The sequence below is a fragment of the Oncorhynchus keta genome, chromosome 26, assembly GCF_023373465.1.
Source record: "Oncorhynchus keta strain PuntledgeMale-10-30-2019 chromosome 26, Oket_V2, whole genome shotgun sequence".
In the NCBI taxonomy this organism is placed as follows: Eukaryota; Metazoa; Chordata; class Actinopteri; order Salmoniformes; family Salmonidae; genus Oncorhynchus; species Oncorhynchus keta.
The window spans coordinates 44,543,227-44,571,172 of record NC_068446.1 but is presented as its reverse complement, the minus strand read 5'-3'; the positions used below and the strand labels follow the sequence as shown (position 1 = coordinate 44,571,172).

The window sequence follows — 27,946 nt, the reverse complement described above, 5'->3', positions numbered from 1 at the left end:
AAAAGATCAGGCAGACACTAAGTCTATAGAAAAGATCAGGCAGACACTAAGTCGATAGAAAAGATCAGGCAGACACTAAGTCGATAGAAAAGATCAGGCAGACACTAACTGACTTGTATAATAGTTCATCTTTAATACACATGAGCAGCTGCAAGGTCGGTCCCGCTCTGGTCGCAGTCAGGGAAGGAGCTCCAAGAGTAAATGGCTATATGTCCCTTATATAATGGGAGGTGATCAAACAATCCAATTGTTTACACCACAGTTATTTTATACAAAGCAACGGTCCCAACACAGAACAGAGCATTAAGCCTTGAGAAGATCCAACGGCTCACCTCTGCCACCACAGTAACTGTACGATCACTACAATGTTTTGTCGTTGTAATAAATATAAGAAGTAGCCAAAGAACAATACGAAAGTAGATTATCATTCACTATTAACCTGTTTCTTTTTGTCTACGGAAACAGACAAAACAGTTTTATTCTGATCTGATCTTACAGAAGAGAAATCCATTAGCTTCTCCATCTATTAGCATCTCTATTAGCTTCTCCATTAGCTTCTCCATTAGCTTCTCCATCTATTAGCTTCTCTATTAGCTTCTCCATCTATTAGCTTCCCTATTAGTTTCTCCATTAGCTTCTCCATCTATTAGCTTCTCTATAAGCTTATCCATCTATTAGCTTCCCTATTAGCTTCTCTATTAGCTTCTCCATCTATTAGCTTCTCCATTAGCTTCTCTGTTAGCTTCTCCGTTAGCTTCTCCATTAGCTTCTCTATCAGCTTCTCCATTAGCTTCTGCTTCCATAAACAGGTCCAGACAGAGTGGGCACGATGGGTGGGGGGGGGGGGGTGGGGTATATTACTGCCAAAATGTTGTAACCGCAGCAACCGGTCTCCATAGAGCTTCCCTTAGTGTACAGATGTAATCTAACAACCACACTTTACAGAGGAATAGCTCAGCCACATAGTCTAGGATCGTTTTCTTTCAATATGGCAGGGTAGCCTAGTGGTTAGAGCGTTGGACTAGTAACCGAAAGGTTGCAAGTTCAAATCCCCGAGTTGACAAGGTACAAATCTGTCGTTCTGCCCCTGAACAGGCAGTTAACCCACTGTTCCTAGGCCGTCATTGAAAATAACAATTTGTTCTTAACTGACTTGCCAAGTAAAATAAATTCAAAAAGATTGTAGCAAGACGTTTTGCAACGGACAACAGAAAATTCTATATTCCTATTGGACAATTTCAGGTTATTACCTCCCTGTTTCAAAACGTTTTCTCTCAACTGAACACGACCCTGAACTCGGTGAAGGCAACTCACATTCACAGCAGAGTAAGTGTCCTGTCGTTGACTGGCATGATAGTCTCGTACTCAAATAATCAAAAATAAAAAAGGTATTTAAAAAAAAAAATGCAAATCTTTACAGTGTATAAGACATGTTTCTCGGTTAACACTATACTATGGTAGAAAATACCGCACAGCCATGTAAACCACACAGTGATATCACCACCACACAGACAGGCCACTCAGATATAAGAATATAAGAATATTTGTATTAATTAAGATCCCCATTAACAGCTACTCTTCCTGGGGTGCAAACCAGGTTAAAACAGCTACATCACAACAACATCATCAAATAACACAATATTTTATTACACTATTACTCTACTATGTAGTATTATATGTAGTATACTATATAGTACCTGTACATTAGAGTACTCTGTTTGGTAGGCAGTATTAAGATGGCAGGGGAGGGGGGGTAGGTTTCACACCAGACATCAAGTTTGACATGCAGACCTATGCACTGTGATTGACTTTTTAAAAAGGTGATTTACGCTTGAGCTAACATCCACGATGTTTGCAGCGATCATTATCATCAAAAACATCCAGGAAATGTCCTCTCTGTTCGCAGGTCGTTAATCTGCGATGGATTAAATCCCGTCCAGAGTCAGGAAGGGATTTATTTATGGAGATACGCATCCAGCCACAGATCCCCTGACTTCTTCAGTGACCTGGAGAAGAACAGAGGTGGATAAAGAACCAGGTAAATCACATAGGAGACTGAGAGCAGCAGGTATCACCTTATGATGTACAATCTATTCCCAGAGGAATAGCACGATACAAGTATTCATTAAAACACTTTACCTGACAACATCAGTGATGCCTTTCTGCAAAGTCTTGACCTGATAGGGAACTCCATGTTTCTCACACAAAGCACGAACCAGAGGAGCCACCAGGTGGTAGTTATGACGTGGCATTGTAGGAAACAGACTGGGAGACAGAGAAAGAGAGGCAGAGAGAGAGAGTGGGGGTAGAGAAAGAGTAGAGAAAGGGGGGGAAGAGAGAGATCAGAGTAGGATTGTATCGATATTGTATCTAAACACTATTACGAGGTAGAGTATTTAGTACAAACAACAAGTTATATTTAAGATCAAATTATGCTGAATGCTAAAACTACACTGCTCAAAAAAATAAAGGGAACACTAAAATAACACATCCTAGATCTGAATGAATGAAATATTCTTATTAAATACTTTTTTCTTTACATAGTTGAATGTGCTGACAACAAAATCACACAAAAATGATCAATTGAAACCAAATGTATCAACCCATGGAAGTCTGGATTTGGAGTCACACTCAAAATTAAAGTAGAAAACCACACTACAGGCTGATCCAACTTTGATGTAATGTCCTTAAAACAAGACAACATGAGGCTCAGTAGTGTGTGTGGCCTCCACGTGCCTGTATGACCTCCCTACAACGCCTGGGCATGCTCCTGATGAGGTTGGCGGATGGTCCTGGACTAAAGCATCCGCCAACTCCTGGACAGTCTGTGGTGCAACGTGGCTTTGGTGGAGGGAGCGAGACATGATGTCCCAGATGTGCTCAATTGGATTCAGGTCTGGGGAACGGGTGGGCCAGTCCATAGCATCAATGCCGTCCTCTTGCAGGAACTGCTGACACACTCCAGCCACATGAGGTCTAGCATTGTCTTGCATTAGGAGGAACCCAGGGCCAACCGCGCCAGCATATGGTCTCACAAGGGGTCTGAGGATCTCATCTCGGGTACCTAATGGCAGTCAGGCTACCTCTGGCGAGCACATGGAGGGCTGTGACTGACCCACCGCCAAACCCCTGGAGGAGGTTGCAAAGAAATGACACCCCACACCATGACTGACCCACCGCCAAACCGGTCATGCTGGAGGAGGTTGCAGGCAGCAGAACGCTCCTCCTTCTCCACGGGCCTCCTCCGTCTCCAGACTCTGCCACGCTCTCTGTCACATGTGCTCAGTGTGAACCTGCTTTCATCTGTGAAGAGCACAGGGCGCCAGTGGCAGACTCCTTTATTGAGGTGTCTTTGCCTAGAATTTCCACCTGTTGTCTAATCTTGGTGTTCTCTGGCAAATGCCAAAAAACACTCAGACGTTTATAAAACTGGTTAAATCACTGGCTGTGACTATAACAGAACGTGCATTTCATCGAAAAGTGCAGGAAAATCTGATCACTGAAAATGGAAAAATATATCCATCCGCCACTTCAACCCATTGTTATGGGCGAACGACATTAAATGGGGCTGAGGTTGCAGTACCTACAGCTTCCACACGATGTCAACAGTCTTGTCATTTGCCAATTCTTTGTTTCTTGGTCAAACGAACAAGAGACAGGCTTTTTCTTCAGGTCTCCAACCGGATATTTTGGTTGAGAAATACCCGGACATTATTTCCAGACGGACCCCTATAGAATACACTTCGTCTCGTGATTAATTTGATCGCTTATTAACGTTTACTAATACCTAAAGTTGCATTACAAAAGTATTTTGAAGTGTTTTGTGAAAGTTTATCGTCAACTTTTTTAATTTAAAAAAATGACGTTACGTTATAAGACGCTATTTTTTCCGTTTATCACACAGTCTTCATAGATCAATATCTAGGCTATATATGGACGGATTCAATCAAAAAAAAGACCCAATAGTGATTATGGGACATCTAGGAGTGCCAACAAAGAAGATGGTCAAAGGTAATGAATGTTTTATATTTTATTTGTGCGGTTTGTGTAGTGCCGACTATGCTAATTATTTTGTTTACGTCCCCTGCGGGTCTTTTGGGGTGTTACATGCTATCAGATAATAGCTTCTCATGCTTTCGCCGAAAATCTCACTTGTTGCCTGGATTCACAACAAGTGTAGCTTTAATTCAATACCCTGCATGTGTATTTTAATGAACGTTTGAGTTTTAACTAGTACTATTAGCATGTAGCATAGCGCATTTGCATTTCCAGATCTCTAGATGGGACGCCTGCGTGCCAGGTAGGAGCAAGAGGTTAAGTGTTCCCTTTATTTTTTTGACCAGTGTATAAGCTTAAACTATAACTTAGACTAAAACTATAACTTGAGTATGTCAATGCCCTGATAAATGACCATATAAACACAGTATATACTGTTTGACAGACAACAGTAAGGTGGGATATTTGTTTCACTTACTGGTGTTCAATCTGAAAGTTGAGGTGTCCACTGAACCAGTCGTTGAAGGTTGACTGTTCAATGTTGCAAGTAGCACTCAACTAAGACCAGAGAAAGAGACACGTTACAGCTCCCTCTGCTGGAGAACTACAGAGCCAGTCCTGGTGTCTAGTAAGCACAGCCCCGTGAAAACACTCCTGGACCTGTACTGACATGGACTGCTGTTCCCAGATCAGTTTAGCCTTTAATAATAATGAATATGAATGTATGGACAGGGGGACCTGATCCTAGATCAGTTGTCTAGTAATGATGACATGTTACCTGCATGGTGAGCCAGTCCTGGTGTCAAGTAATGATGACATGTTACCTGCATGGTGAGCCAGTCCTGGTGTCTAGTAATGATGACATGTTACCTGCATGGTGAGCCAGTCCTGGTGTCTAGTAATGATGACATGTTACCTGCATGGTGAGCCAGTCCTGGTGTCTAGTAATGATGACATGTTACCTGCATGGTGAGCCAGTCCTGGTGTCTAGTAATGATGACATGTTACCTGCATGGTGAGCCAGTCCTGGTGTCTAGTAATGATGACATGTTACCTGCATGGTGAGCCAGTCCTGGTGTCTAGTAATGATGACATGGTACCTGCATGGTGAGCCAGTCCTGGTGTCTAGTAATGACATGTTACCTGCATGGTGAGCCAGTCCTGGTGTCTAGTAATGATGACATGTTACCTGCATGGTGAGCCAGTCCTGGTGTCTCTCGTGTTCCATCTCCATAGGAAGGTGATTCATCTGGGTCACCCATACAAACCAGTGGCTTTCCAAAAACCTATATACAGTACAATATTCACAATATAACTATTCAGCCACAATATTATATTACATTATTACATCAAGCACAGCATTGTGTTGTTTTATAATACTTAAGAACCCTGAGACCCTCCTGTAGGTTTTAACTCCAACCCTGTTCCTGGAGAGCTACCCTCCTGTAGGTTTAACTCCAACCCTGTTCCTGGAGAGCTACCCTCCTGTAGTTTTAACTCCAACCCTGTTCCTGGAGAGCTACCCTCCTGTAGGTTTAATTCCAACCCTGTTCCTGGAGAGCTACCCTCCTGTAGGTTTAACTCCAACCCTGTTCCCAGTATCTCTTCAGGAACAGGGTTGGAGTGAAAACCTACAGGACAGTATCTCTCCAGGAACAGGGTTGGAGTGAAAACCTACAGGAGGGTATCTCTCAAGGAACAGGGTTGGAGTGAAAACCTACAGGAGGGTATCTCTCAAGGAACTCTCCATGAACAAAAGTATTCATCCCCCTTGGCGTTTTTCCTATTTCGTTGCATTACAACCTGTAATTTAAATATATTTTTATTTGCATTTCATGTAATGGACATACACATATACGAAATAGTCCAAATTGGTGAAGTGAAATTTAAAAAATTACTTGTTTCAAAGAATTCAAAAACATACAAAACTGTAAAGTGGTACGTGCATATGTATGTATACAGTATGTATTCCCCCCTTAGGGGCTATGAAGCCCCTCAATAAGATCTGGTGCAGCCAATTACCTTCAGAAGTCACATCATTAGTTAAATAAAGTCCACCTGTGTACAATCTAAGTGTCACATGATCTCAGTATATATACACCTGTTCTGAAAGGCCCCAGAGTCTGCAACACCACCAAGCAAGGGGCACCACCAAGCAAGGGGCACCACCAAGCAAGGGGCACCATGAAGACCAAGGAGCTCTCCATACAGGTCAGGGACAAAGTTGTGGAGAAGTACAGATCAGGGTTGGGTTATAAAAACATATCAGAAACTTTAAACACCCCACGGAGCAACATTAAATACATTATTAAAACATGGAAAGAATATGGCATCACAACAAACCTGCCAAGAGAGGGCTGTCCACCAAAACTCACGGAGCAGGCAAGGAGGGCATTAATCAGAGAGGCAACAAAGAGACCAAAGATAACCCTGAAGGAGCTGCAACGCTCCACAGCAGAGATTGGAGTATCTGTCCCTAGGACCACTTTAAGCCGTATACTCCACATAGCTGGGCTTTACAGAAGAGTGGCCAGAAAAAAACCATTGCTTAAATAAAACAATAAGCAAACACATTTGGTATTTGCCAAAAGGCATGTGGGAGACTCCCCAAACATAAGCAAGTACTCTGGTCAGATAAGACTAAAATTTTGCCTTTTGGCCATCAAGGAAAATGCTATGTCTGGCACAAACCCAACACCTCTTATCACCCTGAGAACACCATCCCCACAGTGAAGCATGGTGGTGGCAGCATCATGCAGTGGGGATGTTTTTCATCGGCAGGGACTGGGAAACTGGTCAGAATTGAAGGACTGATGGATGGCACTAAATACAAGGAAAGTCTTGAGGGAAATCTGTTTCAGTCTTCCAGAGATTTTAGACGGGGACGGAGGTTCACCTTCCAGCAGGACAATGACCCTAAGCATACTGCTAAAGCAACACTTGAGTGGTTTAAGGGGAAACATTTACATGTCTTGGAATGGCCTAGTCAAAGCCCAGACCTCAATCCAATTGAGAATCTGTGGTATGAAAGATTGCTGTACACCAGCGGAACCCAACCAACTTGAAGGAGCTGGAGCAGTTTAGCCTTGAAGAATGAGCAAAAATCCCAGTGAGTAGATGTGCCAAGTTTGTAGAGACATACCCCAAGAGACTTGCAGCTGTAATTGCTGCAAAAGGCGGCTCTACAAAGCATTGGCTTTGGTGAATAGGTGAATAGGTGAAATTGTGAATAGTTATACACACTAAAGTTTTCTGTTTTTTTTGTCTTATTTCTTGTTTGTTTCACAATATAAAATATTTTGCATCTTCAAAGTTGTGTTGTGTAAATCAAATAATACAAATCCCCCAAAATTATATTTTAATTCCAGGTTGTAAGGCAACAAAATATGAAAAATGCCAAGGGGGTGAATACTTTCGCAAGCCACTGTACATGAGGGTTGCTCTCTAGGAACAGGGTTGGAGAGCCCCGCTGTAGATCATTTGAATACAATTGAATGAATCAGCGAATGAGTGAGTTAGTTACCGAAACAGTGAATGAATGAATGAGTTAATCTTTGAGCTCCCTCTCAGTTCATACTTTACCTGACGAAGCTGATCAATGCTACTGAGCCAAAGAAACCAAAGAAGGGATAGTAACAGCAGAAGAAGCGAAGGTAGAAACTCATCGACCATGTCAGATCCTTCACAGGAGACAAAGATTGGTATTACAGACAGACATGACCACGCCAGATCCTTCACAGGAGACAAAGATTGGTATTACAGACAGACATGACCATGTCAGATCCTTCACAGGAGACAAAGATTGGTATTAGGCCAGACATTAGGCCAGCCACGCTCAAGGTCCTAAACATCATATCATTATTCTCTCGTGGAAGCCCGTATGTTCCAGATAAGAATGAAGAGGATTAAGTCTACATTTAGTTGGTATGAAATCTCACCACCCAGTCCTGTCGTAAAAACATGGTCCGCAATATCTGGATGTGGAAATACACTGGAATAAGTAGTGGAGGTCCAACTGGAACACAGAAGGATAATATTGGTATTACATACATTACATACAGTGGTCTGTCTTTTACCTGTTCAATGGAAGTTGATGTGATTCTATACAGAAATCCATGAAACGTGTTCAGCAACTTACTGAGGAAGAAGTACTGGTGTTGGTGATGGTAGGGCATGTACTTCAACTTCTTTATACCATACTGCAATAGACAGAGACAAGGAGTCAGATGGATCTAACTTTCAGAGTAGTTTTTTAGGGTATCTGTACTTTACTTTACTATTTATATTTTTGACATCTTTTACTTTTACTTCACTACATTCCTGATGAAATTAATATACTCCGTACATTTTCCCATGACACCCAAAAAATACTAATTACATTTTGAATGCGTAGCAGGAGAGGAAAATGGTCCAATTCACACACACTTGTCATGAGAACACATGGTCATCCCTACTGCCTCTGATCTAACTGACTCACTGTAAATGATGTCTGTGTGTGCCCCTGGCTATCCATACATTTTCAAAACAAGAAAATGGTGCCATCTGGTTTACTTTATATAGGGAATTTGAAATTATTTTTTAATTTGACTTTTCATACTTAAGTATATTTTAAACCAAATACTTGAAGACTTTTACTGAGTATTAGTACTAGTATTTTACTGGGTTCACTTTATCTTAAGTAACTTTCTATTCACAATTGGGTACTTTTTCCACCACTGGTTATTTCATGAATATTACATTAATCAAGTCAGTTAAGAACAAATTCTTATTTTCAATGACGGTCTAGGAACAGTGGGTTAACTGCCTGTTCAGGGGGAGAACGACAGATTTGAAACTTGTGGGCTCTGGGATTTGAACTTGCAATCTTCCAGTTACTAGTCCAACTCTCTAACCACTAGGCTACCTACTAGGTTGTGAGTCCAGTTGGGGCAGGAATCACAAATATATTATAGTGATAACTACCTCTACAGGCTGTTTGTCTCCCAGGACGAAGACATGCAGTGAGTTGACATCAGGATCTTTACTAAACACGTTGGGCTTAGCGTGGTGCTGGAAGTGACGATGGTTCCACCAGTTAGCAGAGGCACCCTGGAAACACACAGCTACTGTTACTTATTAATGGTACACACAATTACACTTACTATAACTTACACCTGTTGGACACGACACAAAATACGGCTAATGTATAGCAGTGAACTTTGAAACGTAACACTGCTCTTTTTTAAATTTTTTTATGTTTTATTTATTTTTAATTTCACCTTTATTTAACCAGGTAGGCTAGTTATCCACAAGTTCTCACTTACAACTGCGACCTGGCCAAGATAAAGAAAAGCAGTGCGACAGAAACAACAACACAGAGTTACACATGGAATAAACAAACGTACAGTCAATAAAAACACAATAGAAAAAAATGTAAGTCTATATACACTGTGTGCAAATGGCGTGAGGAGGTATGGCAATAAATAGGCCATAGTAGCAAAGTAATTACAATTTAGCAGATTAACACTGTAGTGATAGATGAGCAGATGATGATGAGCAGATGTTGGAGTAGTGCAAAAGAGTTGATGTTGATGTTGATGTGCAAAAGAGCAGCAAAGTAAATACAAACAATATGGGGATGAGGTAGGTTGTGTGGGCTATTTACAGATGGACTATTACTAGCTGCAGTGATCGGTAAACTGCTCAGATAGCTGATGTTTAAAGTTAGTGAGGGAAATGTAAGTCTCCAGCTTCAGCGATTTTTGCAATTAGTTCCAGTCACTGGCAGCAGAGAACTGGAAGGAAAGGCGGCCAAATGAGGTGTTGGCTTTGGGGATGACCAGTGAGATATACCTGCTGGAGAGCGTGCTAAGGGTGGGTGTTGTTATCGTGACCAGTGAGCTGAGATGAGGCAAAGCTTTACCTAGCATGGACTTGTAGATGACCTGGAGCCAGTGGGTCTGGCGACAATTATGTAGCGAGGGCCAGCCGACTAGAGCATACAGGTCGCAGTGGTGGGTGGTATAAGGCGCTTTGGTAACAAAACGGATGGCACTGTGATAAACTGCATCCAGTTTGCTGAGTAGAGTATTGGAAGCTATTTTGTAGATGACATCGGCGAAGTCGAGGATCAGTAGGATAGTTAGTTTTACTAGGGTAAGTTTGGCGGCGTGAGTGAAGGAGGCTTTGTTGCGAGATAGAAAGCCGATTCTAGATTTGATTTTGGATTGGAGATGTTTGATGTGAGTCTGGAAGGAGAGTTTACAGTCTAGCCAGACACCTAGGTATTTGTAGTTGTCCACGAATTCTAGGTCAGAACCGTCCAGAGTAGTGATGCTAGTCGGGCAGGCGGGTGCGGGCAGCGAACGGTTGAAAAGCATGCATTTGGTTTTGCTAGCGTTTAAGAGCAGTTGGAAGCCACGGAAGGAGTGCTGTATGGCATTGAAGCTCGTTTGGAGGTTATTTAACACAGTGTACAAAGAAGGGCCAGATGTATACAGAATGGTGTCATCTGCGTAGAGCTGGATCAGGGAATCACCCGCAGCAAGAGCGACATCGTTGATATATAGAGAAAAGAGTCGGCCCGAGAATTGAACCCTGTGGTACCCCCATAGAGACTGCCAGAGGTCCGGACAACAGGCCCTCCGATTTTACACACTGAACTCTATCTGCGAAGTATTTGGTGAAACAGGCAAGGCAGTCATTTGAGAAACTAAGGCTATTGAGTCTGCCAATAAGAATACGGTGATTGACAGATTCGAAAGCCTTGGCAAGGTCAATGAAGATGGCTGCACAGCACTGTCTTTTATCGATGGCGGTTATGATATCGTTTAGGACCTTGAGCGTGGCTGAGGTGCACCTGTGACCAGCTCGGAAATCGGATTGCATAGTGGAGAAGGTACGGTGGGATTCGAAATGGTCAGTGATCTGTTTATTAACTTGGCTATCGAAGACTTTAGAAAGGCAGGGCAGGATGGATATAGGTCTGTAACAGTTTGGGTCTAGAGTGTCTCCCACTTTCAAGAGGGGGATGACCGCAGCAGCTTTCCAATCTTTAGGCATTGAAAGAGATGTTGAACAGATTGGTAATAGGGGTTGCAACAATGGCGGCGGATACATTTAGAAAGAGAGGGTCCAGATTGTCTAGCCCAGCTGATTTGTACGGGCCCAGGTTTTGCAGCTCTTTCAGAACATCTGCGATCTGGATTTGGGTGAAGGAGAAGCTGAGGAGGCTCAGGCAAGTAGCTGCGAGGGGTGCGGAGCTGTTGGCCGGGGTTGGGGTAGCCAGGAGGAAAGTTGCAGAGAAATGCTTATTGAAATTATCGATTATCATGGATTTATCGGTGGTGACCGTGTCGCCTAGCCTTGGTGCAATGGGCAGCTGTGAGGTGGTGCTCTTGTTCTCCATGGACTTTACAGTGTCCCAAAACTTTTTGGCGTTAGAGCTACAGATTGCAAATTTCTGTTTGAAAAAGCTAGCCTTTGCTTTCCTGACTAACTGTGTGTATTGGTTCCTGACTTCCCTGAACAGTTGCATATCACGGGGGCTATTCGATGCTATTGCAGTCCGCCACAGGATGTTTTTGTGCTGGTCAAGGGCAGTCAGGTCTGGAGTGAAGCAAGGGCTATATCTGTTCTTAGTTCTGTAGGAAAGTGAAGGGGACAGTTTCCTGAACAAAGACTTAACATAGTCCTGGAGTAAAATGTTCTTTCAAAGCTGATTATCCATTGAGAATGGTTTTCAGTTCAGGACTAGGTTTAAACTGTGTCCGGCCGGTTAACTCAACCAAAGAGTAGCAGAAGATCCACCTAAAACAGTATTGTCAAATGTCCAGCCATTGTCCAGCAGCCTACCTTTAGGTGTCCAATTACAAACTTTTGCAGTATGTGATTCCAACTGGATTTCTTGCAGACTGACAGGTGGCCGAAGTCATGCTGCAGCCAGCTAGCCTGGGCCTGAGAGGGAGAAAGAAAGGCAGATTTTGAATGGTGTCTGACCTTAACCTCACCTCATCCCCTAACCTTAACCCTAACCGTAACCCTAACCCTAACCATAACCCTAACCTAATCCCCTAACCGTAACCCTAACCTAATACTCTAACCTTAACCCTAACCTAATCCCCTAACCTTAACCCTAACCTAATCCCCTAACCGTAACTCTAACCGTAACCCTAACCTAATACTCTAACCTTAACCCTAACCTAATCCTCTAACCTCAACTCTAACCTAATCCCCTGACCATAACCCTAACCTAATCCTCTAACCTCAACCCTAACCTAATCCTCTAACCTTAACCCTAATCTAATCCCCTGACTTTAACTCTAACCTTAACCTCAACCCTAACCTAATCCCATAACCTTAACCCTAACCTAATCCCCTGACCTTAACTCTAACCTTAACCTTAACCTTAACCTAATCCCATAACCTTAACCCTAACCTAATCCCCTGACCTTAACTCTAACCGTAACCCTAACCTAATACTCTAAACTTAACCCTAACCTAATCCTCTAACCTCAACCCTAACCTAATCCCCTAACCGTAACCCTAACCTAATCCCCTAACCTTAACCCTAATCTAATCCCCTAACCGTAACCCTAACCTAATCCCCTAACCTTAACCCTAATCTAATCCCCTAACCCTAACCCTAACCCTAATCCCCTAACCTGAACTCTAACTATAACCTTACCCTAACCTATAATCCCCTAACCTTAACCCTAACCTAATCCTCTAACCTTAAATTTAACCTAATCCCCTAACCTTAACCCTAACCTTAACCCTAACCTAATCTCCTAACCTTAACCCTAACCTTAACCTAATCCCCTAACCTTAACCCTAACCTTAACCTAATCCCCTAACCTAATCCCCTAACCTTAACCCTAACCTTAACCCTAACCTTAACCTAATCCCCTAACCTAATCCCCTAACCTTAACCTTAACCTTAACCATAACCCTTAACCCTAACCTTAACCTAATCCCCTAACCTTAACCCTAACCTTAACCCTAACCTAATCCCCTAACCTTAACCCTAACCTTAACCTAATCCCTTAACCCTAACCCTTAACCCTAACCTTAATCTAATCCCCTAACCTTAACCCTAACCCTTAACCCTAACCTTAACCTAATCCCCTAACCTTAACCTAATCCCCTAACCTTAACCCTAACCTAACCTAATCCCCTAACCTTAACCCTAACCCTAACCCTAACCCTAACCCTAACCCTAACCTTAACCTAATCCCCTAACCTTAACCCTAACCTTAACCCTAACCTAATCCCCTAACCTTAACCCTAACCTTAACCTAATCCCTTAACCCTAACCTTAACCTAATCCCTAACCTTAACCCTAACCCTTAACCCTAACCTTAACCTAATCCCCTAACCTTAACCCTAACCTAACCTAATCCCCTAACCTTAACCCTAACCTTAACCTAATCCCCTAACCTTAACCCTAACCTAACCTAATCCCCTAACCTTAACCCTAACCTTAACCTAATCCCCTAACCTTAACCCTAACCTTAACCTAATCCCTAACCTTAACCCTAACCTTAACCTAATCCCTAACCTAATCCCCTAACCTTAATGTCACGGATTCCCCGGTACTGCTGCTCATTCCGTTCACCAGCTCCGGAGGTCTACGTCACCGGTCTTCTAGGCGTCACTGAACTGGATCATTACCACCAACCCCGGACTGTCATGTCTCATGTCGCACACCTGATTCCCATTCCCCCTGATTAGTATGTGTATAAATGTGCCCTTTGTTCACCATTGTCCTTGTTGATTATTGTTCCCATGTCCGTTGGCCTTGTGAGTACCTGTGCTCTGTTGTTTCGGCTCTCGTGCAGCGGTTATTGTTGTGTACTCGTTATCCTTAATCCTAAACCTAACCTTAATCCCAACCCTAACCTAATCCTCTAATTATAACCTTAATCCTAAACCTAACCATAACCTTAACCTTAATCTTAACCCTAACCTTCGATCCCTATGCCTAACCTTTGAATCTGCCTGTCAAATATCTTCTTGTACTCCCTAATAATACTGTAATGGTACCTGAGATGTGGCCAGCATGAGGGAACAGAGCAGTGTGAGGCTCCAGCTGCTCCCCCAGACCCAGAGCAGGCCCAAAGCCAGGGCCTCTAGTAGCAGGATGTGGCCCAGGTAGAGGCTGAAGAAGAGGGGGCGGGCACGGAGGAGACCCTCACTCTCCACACGGTGGCGCAAGGCCCGGAAGTCCTGCACCAGTGCTGCCTGTATGGATTAGAGGCGATCAATAATCAATTAATCAATCAATTAATCAATCAATCAATTTAGACGTATGAAGTAAGGGGTCTCAATTACTCTGTCCTTGATTTGAGGAGGCGTGGTGATAGGATGCTTGGAATTACAGAAAGACCAACAGTGACCAAAGTAGATGAACCTGGAGGAAGGTGGATGCTGGTAGAGAGATGAGAATTGATGGAGTGGAGGGGAGGAAGAGGACAGGAGAGGGTTAAGGACAGGAGAGGGATAAGGACAGGAGAGGGAGTGGAGAGGACAGGAGAGGGAGAAGGACAGGAGAGGGAGTGGAGAGGAGGAAGAGGACAGGAGAGGGAGTGGAGAGGAGGAAGAGGACAGGAAAGGGAGTGGAGAGGAGGACAGGAGAAGGAGAAGGACAGGAAAGGGAGAATGACAGGAGAGGGAGTGGAGAGGAGGAAGAGGACAGGAGAGGGAGAATGACAGGAGAGGGAGTGGAGAGGAGGAAGAGGACAGGAGAGGGAGAATGACAGGAGAGGGAGTGGAGAGGAGGACGAGGACAGGAAAGGGAGTGGAGAGGAGGAAGAGGACAGGAGAGGGAGAATGACAGGAGAGGGAGTGGAGAGGACAGGAGAGGGAGAAGGACAGGAGAGGGAGTGGAGAGGACAGGGAGGGTGAAGGAGAGGGTGGAAGGACAGGAGAGGGAGTGGAGAGGACAGGAGAGGAGAGGGAGAAGGACAGGAGAGGGAGTGGAGAGGACAGGAGAGGGAGAAGGACAGGAGAGGGAGTGGAGAGGACAGGAGAGGGAGAATGACAGGAGAGGGAGTGGAGAGGACAGGAGAGGGAGAAGGACAGGAGAGGGAGTGGAGAGGACAGGAGAGGGAGTGGAGAGGACAGGAGAGGAGAGGGAGAAGGACAGGAGAGGGAGTGGAGAGGAGGAAGAGGACAGGAGAGGGAGAAGGACAGGAGAGGGAGTGGAGAGGAGAGGACAGGAGAGGGAGAAGGACAGGAGAGGGAGTGGAGAGGACAGGAGAGGGAGAAGGACAGGAGAACAGGAGAGGAAGAGAACAGGAGAGGGAGAAGGACAGGAGAGGGAGTGGAGAGGACAGGAGAGGGAGAAGGAGAAGAACAGGAGAGGGAGTGGAGAGGAGGAAGAGGACAGGAGAGGGAGAAGGACAGGAGAGGGATAAGGACAGGAGAGGGTTAAGGACAGGAGAGGGATAAGGACAGGAGAGGGTTAAGGACAGGAGAGGGATAAGGACAGGACAGGTTGTGGAGAGGACAGGAGAGGGAGTGAAGAGGACAGGAGAGGGAGAAGGACAGGAGAGGGAGAAGGACAGTGTAAATTGAGAAGAGAAACCTGTAGAGAAGAAGAGGAAGAAGAAGAAGAAGAGGAAGGGTAAGGAAATAGAAGTAACAGAAAGCTTAAGAGAACCAGGATAAGATGTAAGACTCCTGATTAGGTAAACAGACAGCGGGGCATCTGGGCACATAAACAGGCTGGTATAATGTGATCTAGTTATAGGGGCATCTGGGCATATAGACAGGCTGGTATAATGTGATCTAGTTATAGGGGCATATAGACAGGCTGGTATAATGTGATCTAGTTATAGGGGCACATAGACAGGCTGGTATAATGAGATCTAGTTATAGGGGCACATAGACAGGCTGGTATAATGTGATCTAGTTATCAGGGCACATAGACAGGCTGGTACAATGTGATCTAGTTATAGGGGCATCTGGGCACATAGACAGGCTGGTATAATGTGATCTAGTTATCAGGGCACATAGACAGGCTGGTATAATGTGATCTAGTTATAGGGGCACATAGACAGGCTGGTATAATGTGATCTAGTTATAGGGGCACATAGACAGGCTGGTACAATGTGATCTAGTTATAGGGGCACATAGACAGGCTGGTACAATGTGATCTAGTTATAGGGGCATATAGACAGGCTGGTATAATGTGATCTAGTTATAGGGGCATATAGACAGGCTGGTATAATGTGATCTAGTTATAGGGGCACATAGACAGGCTGGTATAATGTGATCTAGTTATAGGGGCACATAGACAGGCTGGTATAATGTGATCTAGTTATAGGGGCACATAGACAGGCTGGTATAATGTGATCTAGTTATAGGGGCACATAGACAGGCTGGTATAATGTGATCTAGTTATAGGGGCACATAGACAGACTGGTATAATGTGATCTAGTTATAGGGGCACATAGACAGGCTGGTATAATGTGATCTAGTTATAGGGGCACATAGACAGGCTGGTATAATGTGATCTAGTTATAGGGGCACATAGACAGACTGGTATAATGTGATCTAGTTATAGGGGCACATAGACAGGCTGGTATAATGTGATCTAGTTATAGGGGCATCTGGGCACATAGACAGGCTGGTATAATGTGATCTAGTTATAGGGGCACATAGACAGGCTTGTATAATGTGATCTAGTTATAGGGGCGTCTGGGCACATAGACAGGCTGGTATAATGTGATCTAGTTATAGGGGCACATAGACAGGCTGGTATAATGTGATCTAGTTATAGGGGCACATAGACAGGCTGGTATAATGTGATCTAGTTATAGGGGCACATAGACAGGCTTGTATAATGTGATCTAGTTATAGGGGCACATAGACAGGCTGGTATAATGTGATCTAGTTATAGGGGCATCTGGGCAAATAGACAGGCTGGTATAATGTGATCTAGTTATAGGGGCATCTGGGCATATAGACAGGCTGGTATAATGTGATCTAGTTATAGGGGCATCTGGGCATATAGACAGACTGGTATAATGTGATCTAGTTATAGGGGCATCTGGGCACATAGACAGGCTGGTATAATGTGATCTAGTTATAGGGGCATCTGGGCACATAGACAGGCTGGTATAATGTGATCTAGTTATAGGGGCACATAGACAGGCTGGTATAATGTGATCTAGTTATAGGGGCATCTGGGCACATAGACAGGCTGGTATAATGTGATCTAGTTATAGGGGCATCTGGGCACATAGACAGGCTGGTATAATGTGATCTAGTTATAGGGGCATCTGGGCACATAGACAGGCTGGTATAATGTGATCTAGTTATAGGGGCACATAGACAGGCTGGTATAATGTGATCTAGTTATAGGGGCATCTGGGCACATAGACAGGCTGGTATAATGTGATCTAGTTATAGGGCACATAGACAGGCTGGTATAATGTGATCTAGTTATAGGGGCATCTGGGACATCTGGGCAGTTATATCTGGGCACATAGACAGGCTGGTATAATGTGATCTAGTTATAGGGACATCTGGGCATATAGACAGACTGGTATAATGTGATCTAGTTATAGGGGCATCTGGGCATATAGACAGACTGGTATAATGTGATCTAGTTATAGGGGCATCTGGGCACATAGACAGGCTGGTATAATGTGATCTAGTTATAGGGGCATCTGGGCATATAGACAGGCTGGTATAATGTGATCTAGTTATAGGGGCACATAGACAGGCTGGTATAATGTGATCTAGTTATAGGGGAATCTGGGCATATAGACAGGCTGGTATAATGTGATCTAGTTATAGGGGAATCTGGGCATATAGACAGGCTGGTATAATGTGATCTAGTTATAGGGGCATCTGGGCATATAGACAGGCTGGTATAATGTGATCTAGTTATAGGGGCACATAGACAGGCTGGTATAATGTGATCTAGTTATAGGGGCATCTGGGCATATAGACAGGCTGGTATAATGTGATCTAGTTATAGAGGAATCTGGGCATATAGACAGGCTGGTACAATGTGATCTAGTTATAGGGGCATCTGGGCACATAGACAGGCTGGTATAATGTTATCTAGTTATAGGGGCATCTGGGCACAGACAGGCTGGTATAATGTGATCTAGTTATAGGGGCACATAGACAGGCTGGTATAATGTGATCTAGTTATAGGGGCATCTGGGCATATAGACAGGCTGGTATAATGTGATCTAGTTATAGGGGCATCTGGGCACATAGACAGGCTGGTATAATGTTATCTAGTTATAGGGGCATCTGGGCACAGACAGGCTGGTATAATGTGATCTAGTTATAGGGGCACATAGACAGGCTGGTATAATGTGATCTAGTTATAGGGGCATATAGACAGGCTGGTATAATGTGATCTAGTTATAGGGGCATCTGGGCACATAGACAGGCTGGTATAATGTGATCTAGTTATAGGGGCAAATAGACAGGCTGGTATAATGTGATCTAGTTATAGGGGCATCTGGGCACATAGACAGGCTGGTACAATGTGATCTAGTTATAGGGGCAAATAGACAGGCTGGTATAATGTGATCTAGTTATAGGGCCATCTGGGCACATAGACAGGCTGGAACAATGTGATCTAGTTATAGGGGCACATAGACAGGCTGGTATAATGTGATCTAGTTATAGGGGCATCTGGGCACAGACAGGCTGGTATAATGTGATCTAGTTATAGGGGCATCTGGGCACATAGACAGGCTGGTATAATCTGATCTAGTTATAGGGGCACATAGACAGGCTGGTATAATGTGATCTAGTTATAGGGGCATCTGGGCATATAGACAGGCTGGTATAATGTGATCTAGTTATAGGGGCATCTGGGCACATAGACAGGCTGGTATAATGTGATCTAGTTATAGGGGCATCTGGGCACATAGACAGGCTGGTATAATCTGATCTAGTTATAGGGGCACATAGACAGGCTGGAACAATGTGATCTAGTTATAGGGGCATCTGGGCATATAGACAGGCTGGTATAATGTGATCTAGTTATAGGGGCATCTGGGCATATAGACAGGCTGGTATAATGTGATCTAGTTATAGGGGCATCTGGGCACATAGACAGGCTGGAACAATGTGATCTAGTTATAGGGGCATCTGGGCATATAGACAGGCTGGTACAATGTGATCTAGTTATAGGGGCATCTGGGCACATAGACAGGCTGGTATAATGTGATCTAGTTATAGGGACACATAGACAGGCTGGTATAATGTGATCTAGTTATAGGGGCATCTGGGCACATAGACAGGCTGGTATAATGTGATCTAGTTATAGGGACACATAGACAGGCTGGTATAATGTGATCTAGTTATAGGGGCATCTGGGCACATAGACAGGCTGGTATAATGTGATCTAGTTATAGGGGCACATAGACAGGCTGGTATAATGTGATCTAGTTATAGGGGCATCTGGGCATATAGACAGGCTGGTATAATGTGATCTAGTTATAGGGGCACATAGACAGGCTTGTATAATGTGATCTAGTTATAGGGGCACATAGACAGGCTGGTATAATGTGATCTAGTTATAGGGGCACATAGACAGGCTGGTACAATGTGATCTAGTTATAGGGGCACATAGACAGGCTGGTATAATGTGATCTAGTTATAGGGGCACATAGACAGGCTGGTATAATGTGATCTAGTTATAGGGGCATCTGGGCATATAGACAGACTGGTATAATGTGATCTAGTTATAGGTGCATATAGACAGGCTGGTATAATGTGATCTAGTTATAGGGGCACATAGACAGGCTGGTATAATGTGATCTAGTTATAGGGGCAAATGGGCACATAGACAGGCTGGTATAATGTGATCTAGTTATAGGGGCATCTGGGCACATAGACAGGCTGGTGTAGTTATTATAGTAGATGACTGAAGATGACACACTACGACTTGGTCGAGTGTGGTGCTATGTGGTGGTTAGAGTGGGAGTGATGCTGTGTCAGAGGGAGAGATGCTGTAGGCTTCACATTATGTAGCCTACAACGATGTATGTTATGGGTGTGATGCTGTAGAGGGAGAGAGATAAAGATGGGCCTCCTCACGTTTTTCCCCTGGTCCTGGCTGGGCTCTGTCGGTGTCAGCTCTCCAATCAGCAACGGCTTCAGAAACTTCCTGACAAAATTAGGATCGGGATGGAATGCGACAAATGCTTCCTAGAAATTAGAGACATCGATCAATATGCAAATGAAATATACAAATGCAAATATCCATAAAGAAGGATTTTTTTTTTTTTAGCCTTGAGACAATTGAGACATGGATTGTGTGCCTTTCAGAGGGTGAATGGGCGAGACAAAAGATTGAAATGCTTTTGAACGGGGTATTGTAGTAGGTTCCAGGGCACGGTTTGCTTTCCAAATATCCTCATGTCCTTTATTTGTCTCTCAGATAATTTAACAAATATTTTAAAAAGTACAAATAAATACTAAATAATTAACTGTGAGATTAGTTAAGAGATTATCATGAAATTAGCACTCAGTGTATGTCTCTTATGTAAAAAAAAAATCCAGATTCAATGGTTACAGATCCACTAACAACTAGTGTAATATGTAATAGAGTCATAATGTACGATCCTCTAACAACTACTGTAATATGTAATAGAGTCATAATGTACGATCCACTAACAACTAGTGTAATATGTAATAGAGTCATAATAGAGTCATAATGATCCACTAACAACTAGTGTAATATGTAATAGAGTCATAATGTACGATCCACTAACAACTACTGTAATATGTAATAGAGTCATAATGTACGATCCACTAACAACTAGTGTAATATGTAATAGAGTCATAATGTACGATCCACTAACAACTACTGTAATATGTAATAGAGTCATAATGTACGATCCACTAACAACTAGTGTAATGTGTAATAGAGTCATAATGTACGATCCACTAACAACTACTGTAATATGTAATAGAGTCATAATGTACGATCCACTAACAAATAGTGTAATATGTAATAGTCATAATGTACGATCCACTAACAACTAGTGTAATATGTAATAGAGTCATAATGTACGATCCACTAACAACTACTGTAATATGTAATAGAGTCATAATGTACGATCCTCTAACAACTAGTGTAATATGTAATAGAGTCATAATGTACGATCCACTAACAACTAGTGTAATATGTAATAGAGTCATAATGTACGATCCACTAACAACTACTGTAATATGTAATAGAGTCATAATGTACGATCTACTAACAACTACTGTAATATGTAATAGAGTCATAATGTACGATCCACTAACAACTAGTGTAATATGTCATAGAGTCATAATGTACGATCCACTAACAACTACTGTAATATGTCATAGAGTCATAATGTACGATCCACTAACAACTACTGTAATATGTAATAGAGTCATAATGTACGATCCACTAACAACTAGTGTAATATGTAATAGAGTCATAATGTACGATCCACTAACAACTACTGTAATATGTAATAGAGTCATAATGTACGATCCTCTAACAACTAGTGTAATATGTAATAGAGTCATAATGTACGATCCACTAACAACTAGTGTAATATGTAATAGAGTCATAATGTACGATCCACTAACAACTAGTGTAATATGTCTTACCTACAACATTATAACATTTGCAACAGTCTTCCTGGAATAACTTGAGAACATTTCACCAACAACTTCCATAGTTAGGCTACTGACCGTGGCATCTTCTCCAGCAAAGTGACTGATGACCCTGATGCCCCCCGGGTGTCTCTTCGCCCACTGGGTAATATTATAGACCTTCCTGTCGATGACCAACCACTGGTCGCTTCTGTGGCAGTGCTTCTGAACCTCTTCCCAGGTGTAGACTGCACTGCCACCTCGCCCTCCATCGGGCCCAACCCCGTCACCCTTGGCCGGCTCGCTTGACTCTGTCTGCTGACCTCCGCCCCCCATCCTCGGTTCTCTCTGCTCCACTCACACCGTCGCTGTGTCAGCTGCGCTCTGTCCAGTCTGTCCAACTGAAACACACTGAGGACCAGTCAAATGCAACGTACAGAGATGAAGTCAGGGAATGCAATCAGAATCAGATCATGCTGTCTGAGTCAAGTCACACCTACGTGGTGAAATGGTGTGACTCTTCTACAGTTTGATGTTTATTGGGATGAGTCTTGTCCTGGAGGCAGATCTGAGAGATTTCCACTAGATGGACCAGAATTCAAAATTTGCTATATTGTAAAAATTCTTGAAAACAAACAGACTTGATTTGTGACCCGTTTCAGGAAGCTTGACGCATGTCACACGTCACTACTTCACAGGAGCATTTGATGATTAAAAAAACATATATTCAAAAATCCATGTTTGAGTTTAGCTTCATTTTCAGATATTATATTTGATCAAAAAGTCATTTTATTTGCAAGTTAAAGCGTACTGTTAGCTAGCTAGCGAACGTTAGCCGGCTGGCTTGCTACCGAATGTTAGCCGGCTGGCTCGCTAGCGAACGTTAGCCGGCCGGCTGGCTTGTTAGCTAACGTTAGCCGGCTGGCTTGCTAGCTAACGTTAGCCGGCTGGTTTGCTAGCTAACGTTAGCCGGCTGGCTTGCTAGCTAATGTTAGCCGGCTGGCTAGCTAGCTAACGTTACATGTAGTAACATTCTTCGAATCAGAAACTCCTTTACCATGCTAGTCATAGCCTAATATTAGCTAACTAGCTAACATTGAACCTAGTTGGTTAGCTTTTAGCTGCCTGCAGATTCATACTACAGCTATGACAATGTTTGTATTGGTGGTAGTTGGGATTATGCCGGTTCATTGTTTAGCTAGCTAGCTACATGTCTAAACATCAAGTTCAACTGGTGTGTCTGGGGGGTGATTACGGCCATCTATTGTATTTCATGAACATGTCTAGACAATAGTGACTCATCCACTTAGCTAGATGTGTCTGGGACACACGAGGAGATTGCATGAGTCAGGTGGGAGACCTGAGCCAACTCCTCGTGCTTACCGTGGGGAGCGTGTAACTAGTCAGGCACCGTGTTATGCAGAGATGCACACGATGTCTCCAGGGCATCCAGCCAGGACGTATTGAGCCAGCTCTATGTTCTGGATTTCCAATGAGTCTCCACGGTCCAGTGTATCATGTGCCTCCTCCCCGCACTTGCCCGGAGGTGCGTGTCACCAGCCCAGTACCAGCAGTGCCAACACCATGCACCAGGCTTCCTGTGAGCCCCAGAGCCCAGTACATCCTGTTCCTCCTCCTCGCACTCGCCCTGAGGTGCGTGTCCCCAGCCCGGTACCACCAGTGCAGGCTCCACGCACCAGGCCAATAGTGCGCCTCGGCAGTCCAGTACGCCCTGTTCCTCCTCCTGCACTCGCCCTGAGGTGTGTGTCCCCAGCCCGGTACCACCAGTGCCGGCACCACGCACCAGGCCTACAGTGTGCCTCGCCAGTCCAGAGCGTCCGGCGACAGCACCCAGTTCAGGGCGTCTGGCAACAGTACCCAGTCCAGAGCGTCTGGCGACAGTACCCAGTCCAGAGCGTCTGGCGACAGTACCCAGTCCAGAGCGTCTGGTGACAGTACCCAGTCCAGAGCATCCGGCAACAGTACCCAGTCCAGAGCGTCCAGCGACAGTACCCAGTGCAGAGCGTCGGGTGACAGTACCCAGTCCAGAGCGTCCAGCGACAGTACCCAGTCCAGAGCGTCCGGCGACAGTACCCAGTCCAGAGCGTCCAGCGACAGTACCCAGTCCAGAGCGTCCGGCGACAGTACCCAGTCCAGAGCGTCCGGCGACAGTACCCAGTCCAGAGCGTCCGGCGACAGTACTCAGTCCAGGCTCCAGTCCGGAGCCTCCAGCGACGGTCTCCAGTCCAGGGTCTCCAGCGACGGTCTCCAGTCCAGGGTCTCCAGCGACGATCCAAGCAGCGAGGGTCCCCAGCCCGGGGCCTACGGCGAGGGTCTCCAGCGACATCTCCAGTCCAGGGTCTCCGCAGTCCAGAGCCTCCGATGATGATCCACTGGTCTGTGCTACAAGAGCGGACTCAGGGTAAAGAAGGGGGGCGGCGTCCAGATCCCCACCCAGACCCTCCCATATAGCTTTAGGTTTGCGGCCAGGAGTCCGCACCTTTGGGGGGGTACTGTCATGCCCTGACCTTAGTTATCTTTGTTGTCTTTATTATTTTGGTTAGGTCAGGGTGTGACGAGGGTGGTATGTGTGTTTTAATCTTGTCTAGGGTTTTCTGTAATTCTATGAGGTTTTCGTATGTCTAGGTATATGTAGGTCTATGGTGGCCTGAATTGGTTCACCATCAGAGACAGCTATTTATCGTTGTCTCTGATTGGGGATCCTATTTAGGTTGCCATTTTCCATTTTTGGTTTTGTGGGTTATTGTCTATGTGTAGTTGCATGTCAGCACTCGTTCTATATAGCTTCATGTTCGTTTTGTTATTTTGTTAGTTTGTTTCGTGTTCTTCATTTAAATAACGAAGAATGTATTCATCTCGTTATGAAGAACGTGACACATGGCCTCAGGTGTGAATCCTTAAACAGATGGGGTGGGGCTAAGGCTTAAGAGGGTGTGAATGGTGCTGAATGGGTGGGGCTAAGGCTTAAGAGGGTGTGAATGGTGCTGAATGGGCGGGGCTAAGGCTTAAGAGGGTGTGAATGGTGCTGAATGGGCAGGGCTAAGGCTTAAGAGGGTGTGAATGGTGCTGAATGGGCGGGGCTAAGGCTTAAGAGGGTGTGAATGGTGCTGAATGGGCGGGGCTAAGGCTTAAGAGGGTGTGAATGGTGCTGAATGGTTGTAGACAAAGAAGAGCTCTCCAGTAGGTGTACCAAAACATTCAAGGACCATTCTCTTAAAAGTGGGGTTACAAGATGATCAACTTTCAAAGCAGAATTACTTTCCCATTGTTCCTCAACTGTAGTGTATGATAATACAATTTTCTATCTCTGAGTCTCTACTTTTATCCTATGTAAAAAACACAATTTAAAATGTTACTACATATGTATTTATTTAACCTTTATTTAACTAGGCAAGAACATATTTTTTTATCTACAATGATGTTCTACCAAAAGGCAAAAGGTCTCCTGCGGGGACGGGGGCTGGGATTAAACATAAATAAATAAAATATAAATATAGGACAAAACACACATCACGACAAGAGAAACAACACTACACCACATAAAGAGAGACAACACAACACTACATAAAGAGAGACAACACAACACTACATAAAGAGAGACAACACAACACTACATAAAGAGAGACAACACAACACTACATAAAGAGAGACAACACAACACTACATAAAGAGAGACAACACAACACTACATAAAGAGAGACAACACAACACTACATAACGAGAGACAACACAACACTACATAAAGAGAGACAACACAACACTACATAAAGAGAGACAACACAACACTACATAACGAGAGACAACACAACACTACATAAAGAGAGACAACACAACACTACATAACGAGAGACAACACAACACTACATAAAGAGAGACAACACAACACTACATGAAGAGAGACAACACAACACTACATAACGAGAGACAACACAACACTACATAAAGAGAGACAACACAACACTACATAAAGAGAGACAACACAACACAAAGAGAGACAACACAACACTACATAAAGAGAGACAACACAACACTACATAAAGAGAGACAACACAACACTACATAAAGAGAGACAACACAACACTACATAAAGAGAGACAACACAACACTACATAAAGAGAGACAACACAACACTACATAAAGAGAGACAACAGAGACACTACATAAAGAGAGACAACACTACACTACATAAAGAGAGACAACACAACACTACATAAAGAGAGACAACACTACACTACATAAAGAGAGACAACACAACACTACATAAAGAGAGACAACACAACACTACATAAAGAGAGACAACACAACACTACATAAAGAGAAACAACACAACACTACATAAAGAGAGACAACACAACACTACATAAAGAGAGACAACACAACACTACATAAAGAGAGACAACACAACACTACATAAAGAGAGACAACACAACACTACATAAAGAGAGACAACACAACACTACATAAAGAGAGACAACACAACACTACATAAAGAGAGACAACACAACACTACATAAAGAGAGACAACACAACACTACATAAAGAGAGACAACACAACACTACATAAAGAGAGACAACACAACACTACATAAAGAGAGACAACACTACATAAAGAGAGACAACACTACATAAAGAGAGACAACACAACACTACATAAAGAGAGACAACACAACACTACATAAAGAGAGACAACACAACACTACATAAAGAGAGACAACACAACACTACATAAAGAGAGACAACACAACACTACATAAAGAGAGACAACACAACACTACATAAAGAGAGACAACACAACACTACATAAAGAGAGACAACACAACACTACATAAAGAGAGACAACACAACACTACATAAAGAGAGACACCACGACACTACATAAAGAGAGACAACACTACATAAAGAGAGACAACACAACACAACACAACACTACATAAAGAGAGACAACACAACACTACATAAAGAGAGACAACACAACACTACATAAAGAGAGACAACACAACACTACATAAAGAGAGACAACACAACACTACATAAAGAGAGACAACACAACACTACATAAAGAGACAACACTACACTACATAAAGAGAGACAACACTACATAAAGAGAGACAACACAACACTACATAAAGACCTAAGACACCAATCCAAATGGTGTGTCACATTTGGGGTTAGGCATTAACGTTATCAGTGTGGTTAAGGTTAGGTTTAAAATCTGATTGATTGTATGACTTTTTTTGGCTCTGCCAGCTAGTGACCTTTCTGCCTCCAGAACAAGATTCATGATGAAAAACGCTAACCTGCGATTCTTTCGCCAGAGGGAAGGGAGATGTTTTCCAGACAGCGTTGTACAACAAAATGTGTTGTTCAATTCAGTTGCTGAAAATATCGAATGACGAATACCTGTAGAGGCGCAAGAATGTCAGCCAGTCTGGGTCCTGTAATTCTGTGGAGTTCCTTTTCTACCAACATCAAATCATTAAACATGTCGCTCAAAATATCTAATAACGAAAACCTGTAGCATTCTGTATGGAGTTTATTTTCTAATCTGTGGAGCATCGATGCGATTTGCCACGATGTTTATTTGTAACACTTTATTAGAATAGAGACAAAGAGCATTGAAATGTTCTCATCAATAAATAATAAAGAATACGGAGATGCGCCATTGTGTGGGCATGGACTCCTCTTCTGTTCCGCATATGTTTCCCGAGTTTTATATAAAACACAGTGCAAACCTTTATGAGTGTTTCATGTTAATGTCCGTATAATGACACACATGATACAATCGAATAGTCGTGTCAGCCGCTACAGAAATCCCCAGGCTACATGACATTACATTAAATCAGGCTATATTGTGATCAACAATATAACGCAATTATACAACGATGATGTGGATACAGAATGAATAGAATAGCTGCACTCACCAACATTTCCAGATGTGCAATCCTCTCTCTTTTCCTCTTTTCCTCTCTTCCTCTTATTCATAAAAATACACTCAGTTCTTTCTGATCATCTATCCAATCAAATCACCAGTAGGCTATTAATATGGAGAATACAAAATGTTCAAAATTCAACTGTAGAATTTACACATCGTATAATGAAAACGTGGGTCAAGTAACGAGTTGTGTCGTGTTAAAAAAAAAAAAAAAACATTAACACACCTCGAATGTCAAAATCGCAATGTATGTATTAAGCAATGGCAATGATTATGAAAGCGCATAACATAATCGAGCTATTTGGGGCTTCTATTCGTCGTCATTAGTGTTTCCGTGTTGTGATGTTCCTCTTCTATTCCAGAGATTAGTTTTGCATTACAGAGAGGGAGAGAGACAGCGAGAGA

At 43.4% G+C, this 27,946-nt stretch overlaps 1 protein-coding gene across 13 annotated transcripts; it reads right to left on the bottom strand.

Annotated features, from left to right (window-relative positions):
• Positions 1-109: 109 nt before the first annotated feature.
• Positions 110-27,946, bottom strand: LOC118376163 (acyl-CoA Delta-6 desaturase-like). Of its 13 annotated transcripts, XM_052481046.1 has the most exons (15): positions 27,768-27,944; positions 27,531-27,643; positions 26,907-27,009; positions 21,688-21,999; positions 20,053-20,163; positions 14,020-14,217; positions 11,830-11,931; positions 8,959-9,084; positions 8,135-8,195; positions 7,935-8,011; positions 7,579-7,676; positions 5,186-5,282; positions 4,475-4,554; positions 2,140-2,265; positions 110-2,006 (listed from the first exon to the last, which is right to left on the bottom strand). In XM_052481046.1, exons 4-15 carry the CDS (start codon positions 21,922-21,924, stop codon positions 1,955-1,957), a joined length of 1,365 nt encoding a protein of 454 aa, XP_052337006.1. In that variant the 5' UTR covers positions 21,925-21,999; positions 26,907-27,009; positions 27,531-27,643; positions 27,768-27,944; the 3' UTR covers positions 110-1,954. The 13 variants fall into 13 exon arrangements, 6 of the variants coding, with proteins under 6 accessions (XP_052337006.1, XP_052337005.1, XP_052337008.1 ...); XM_052481045.1 differs by having other exon boundaries at positions 27,531-27,944; XM_052481048.1 differs by having other exon boundaries at positions 21,688-21,989; positions 27,531-27,944.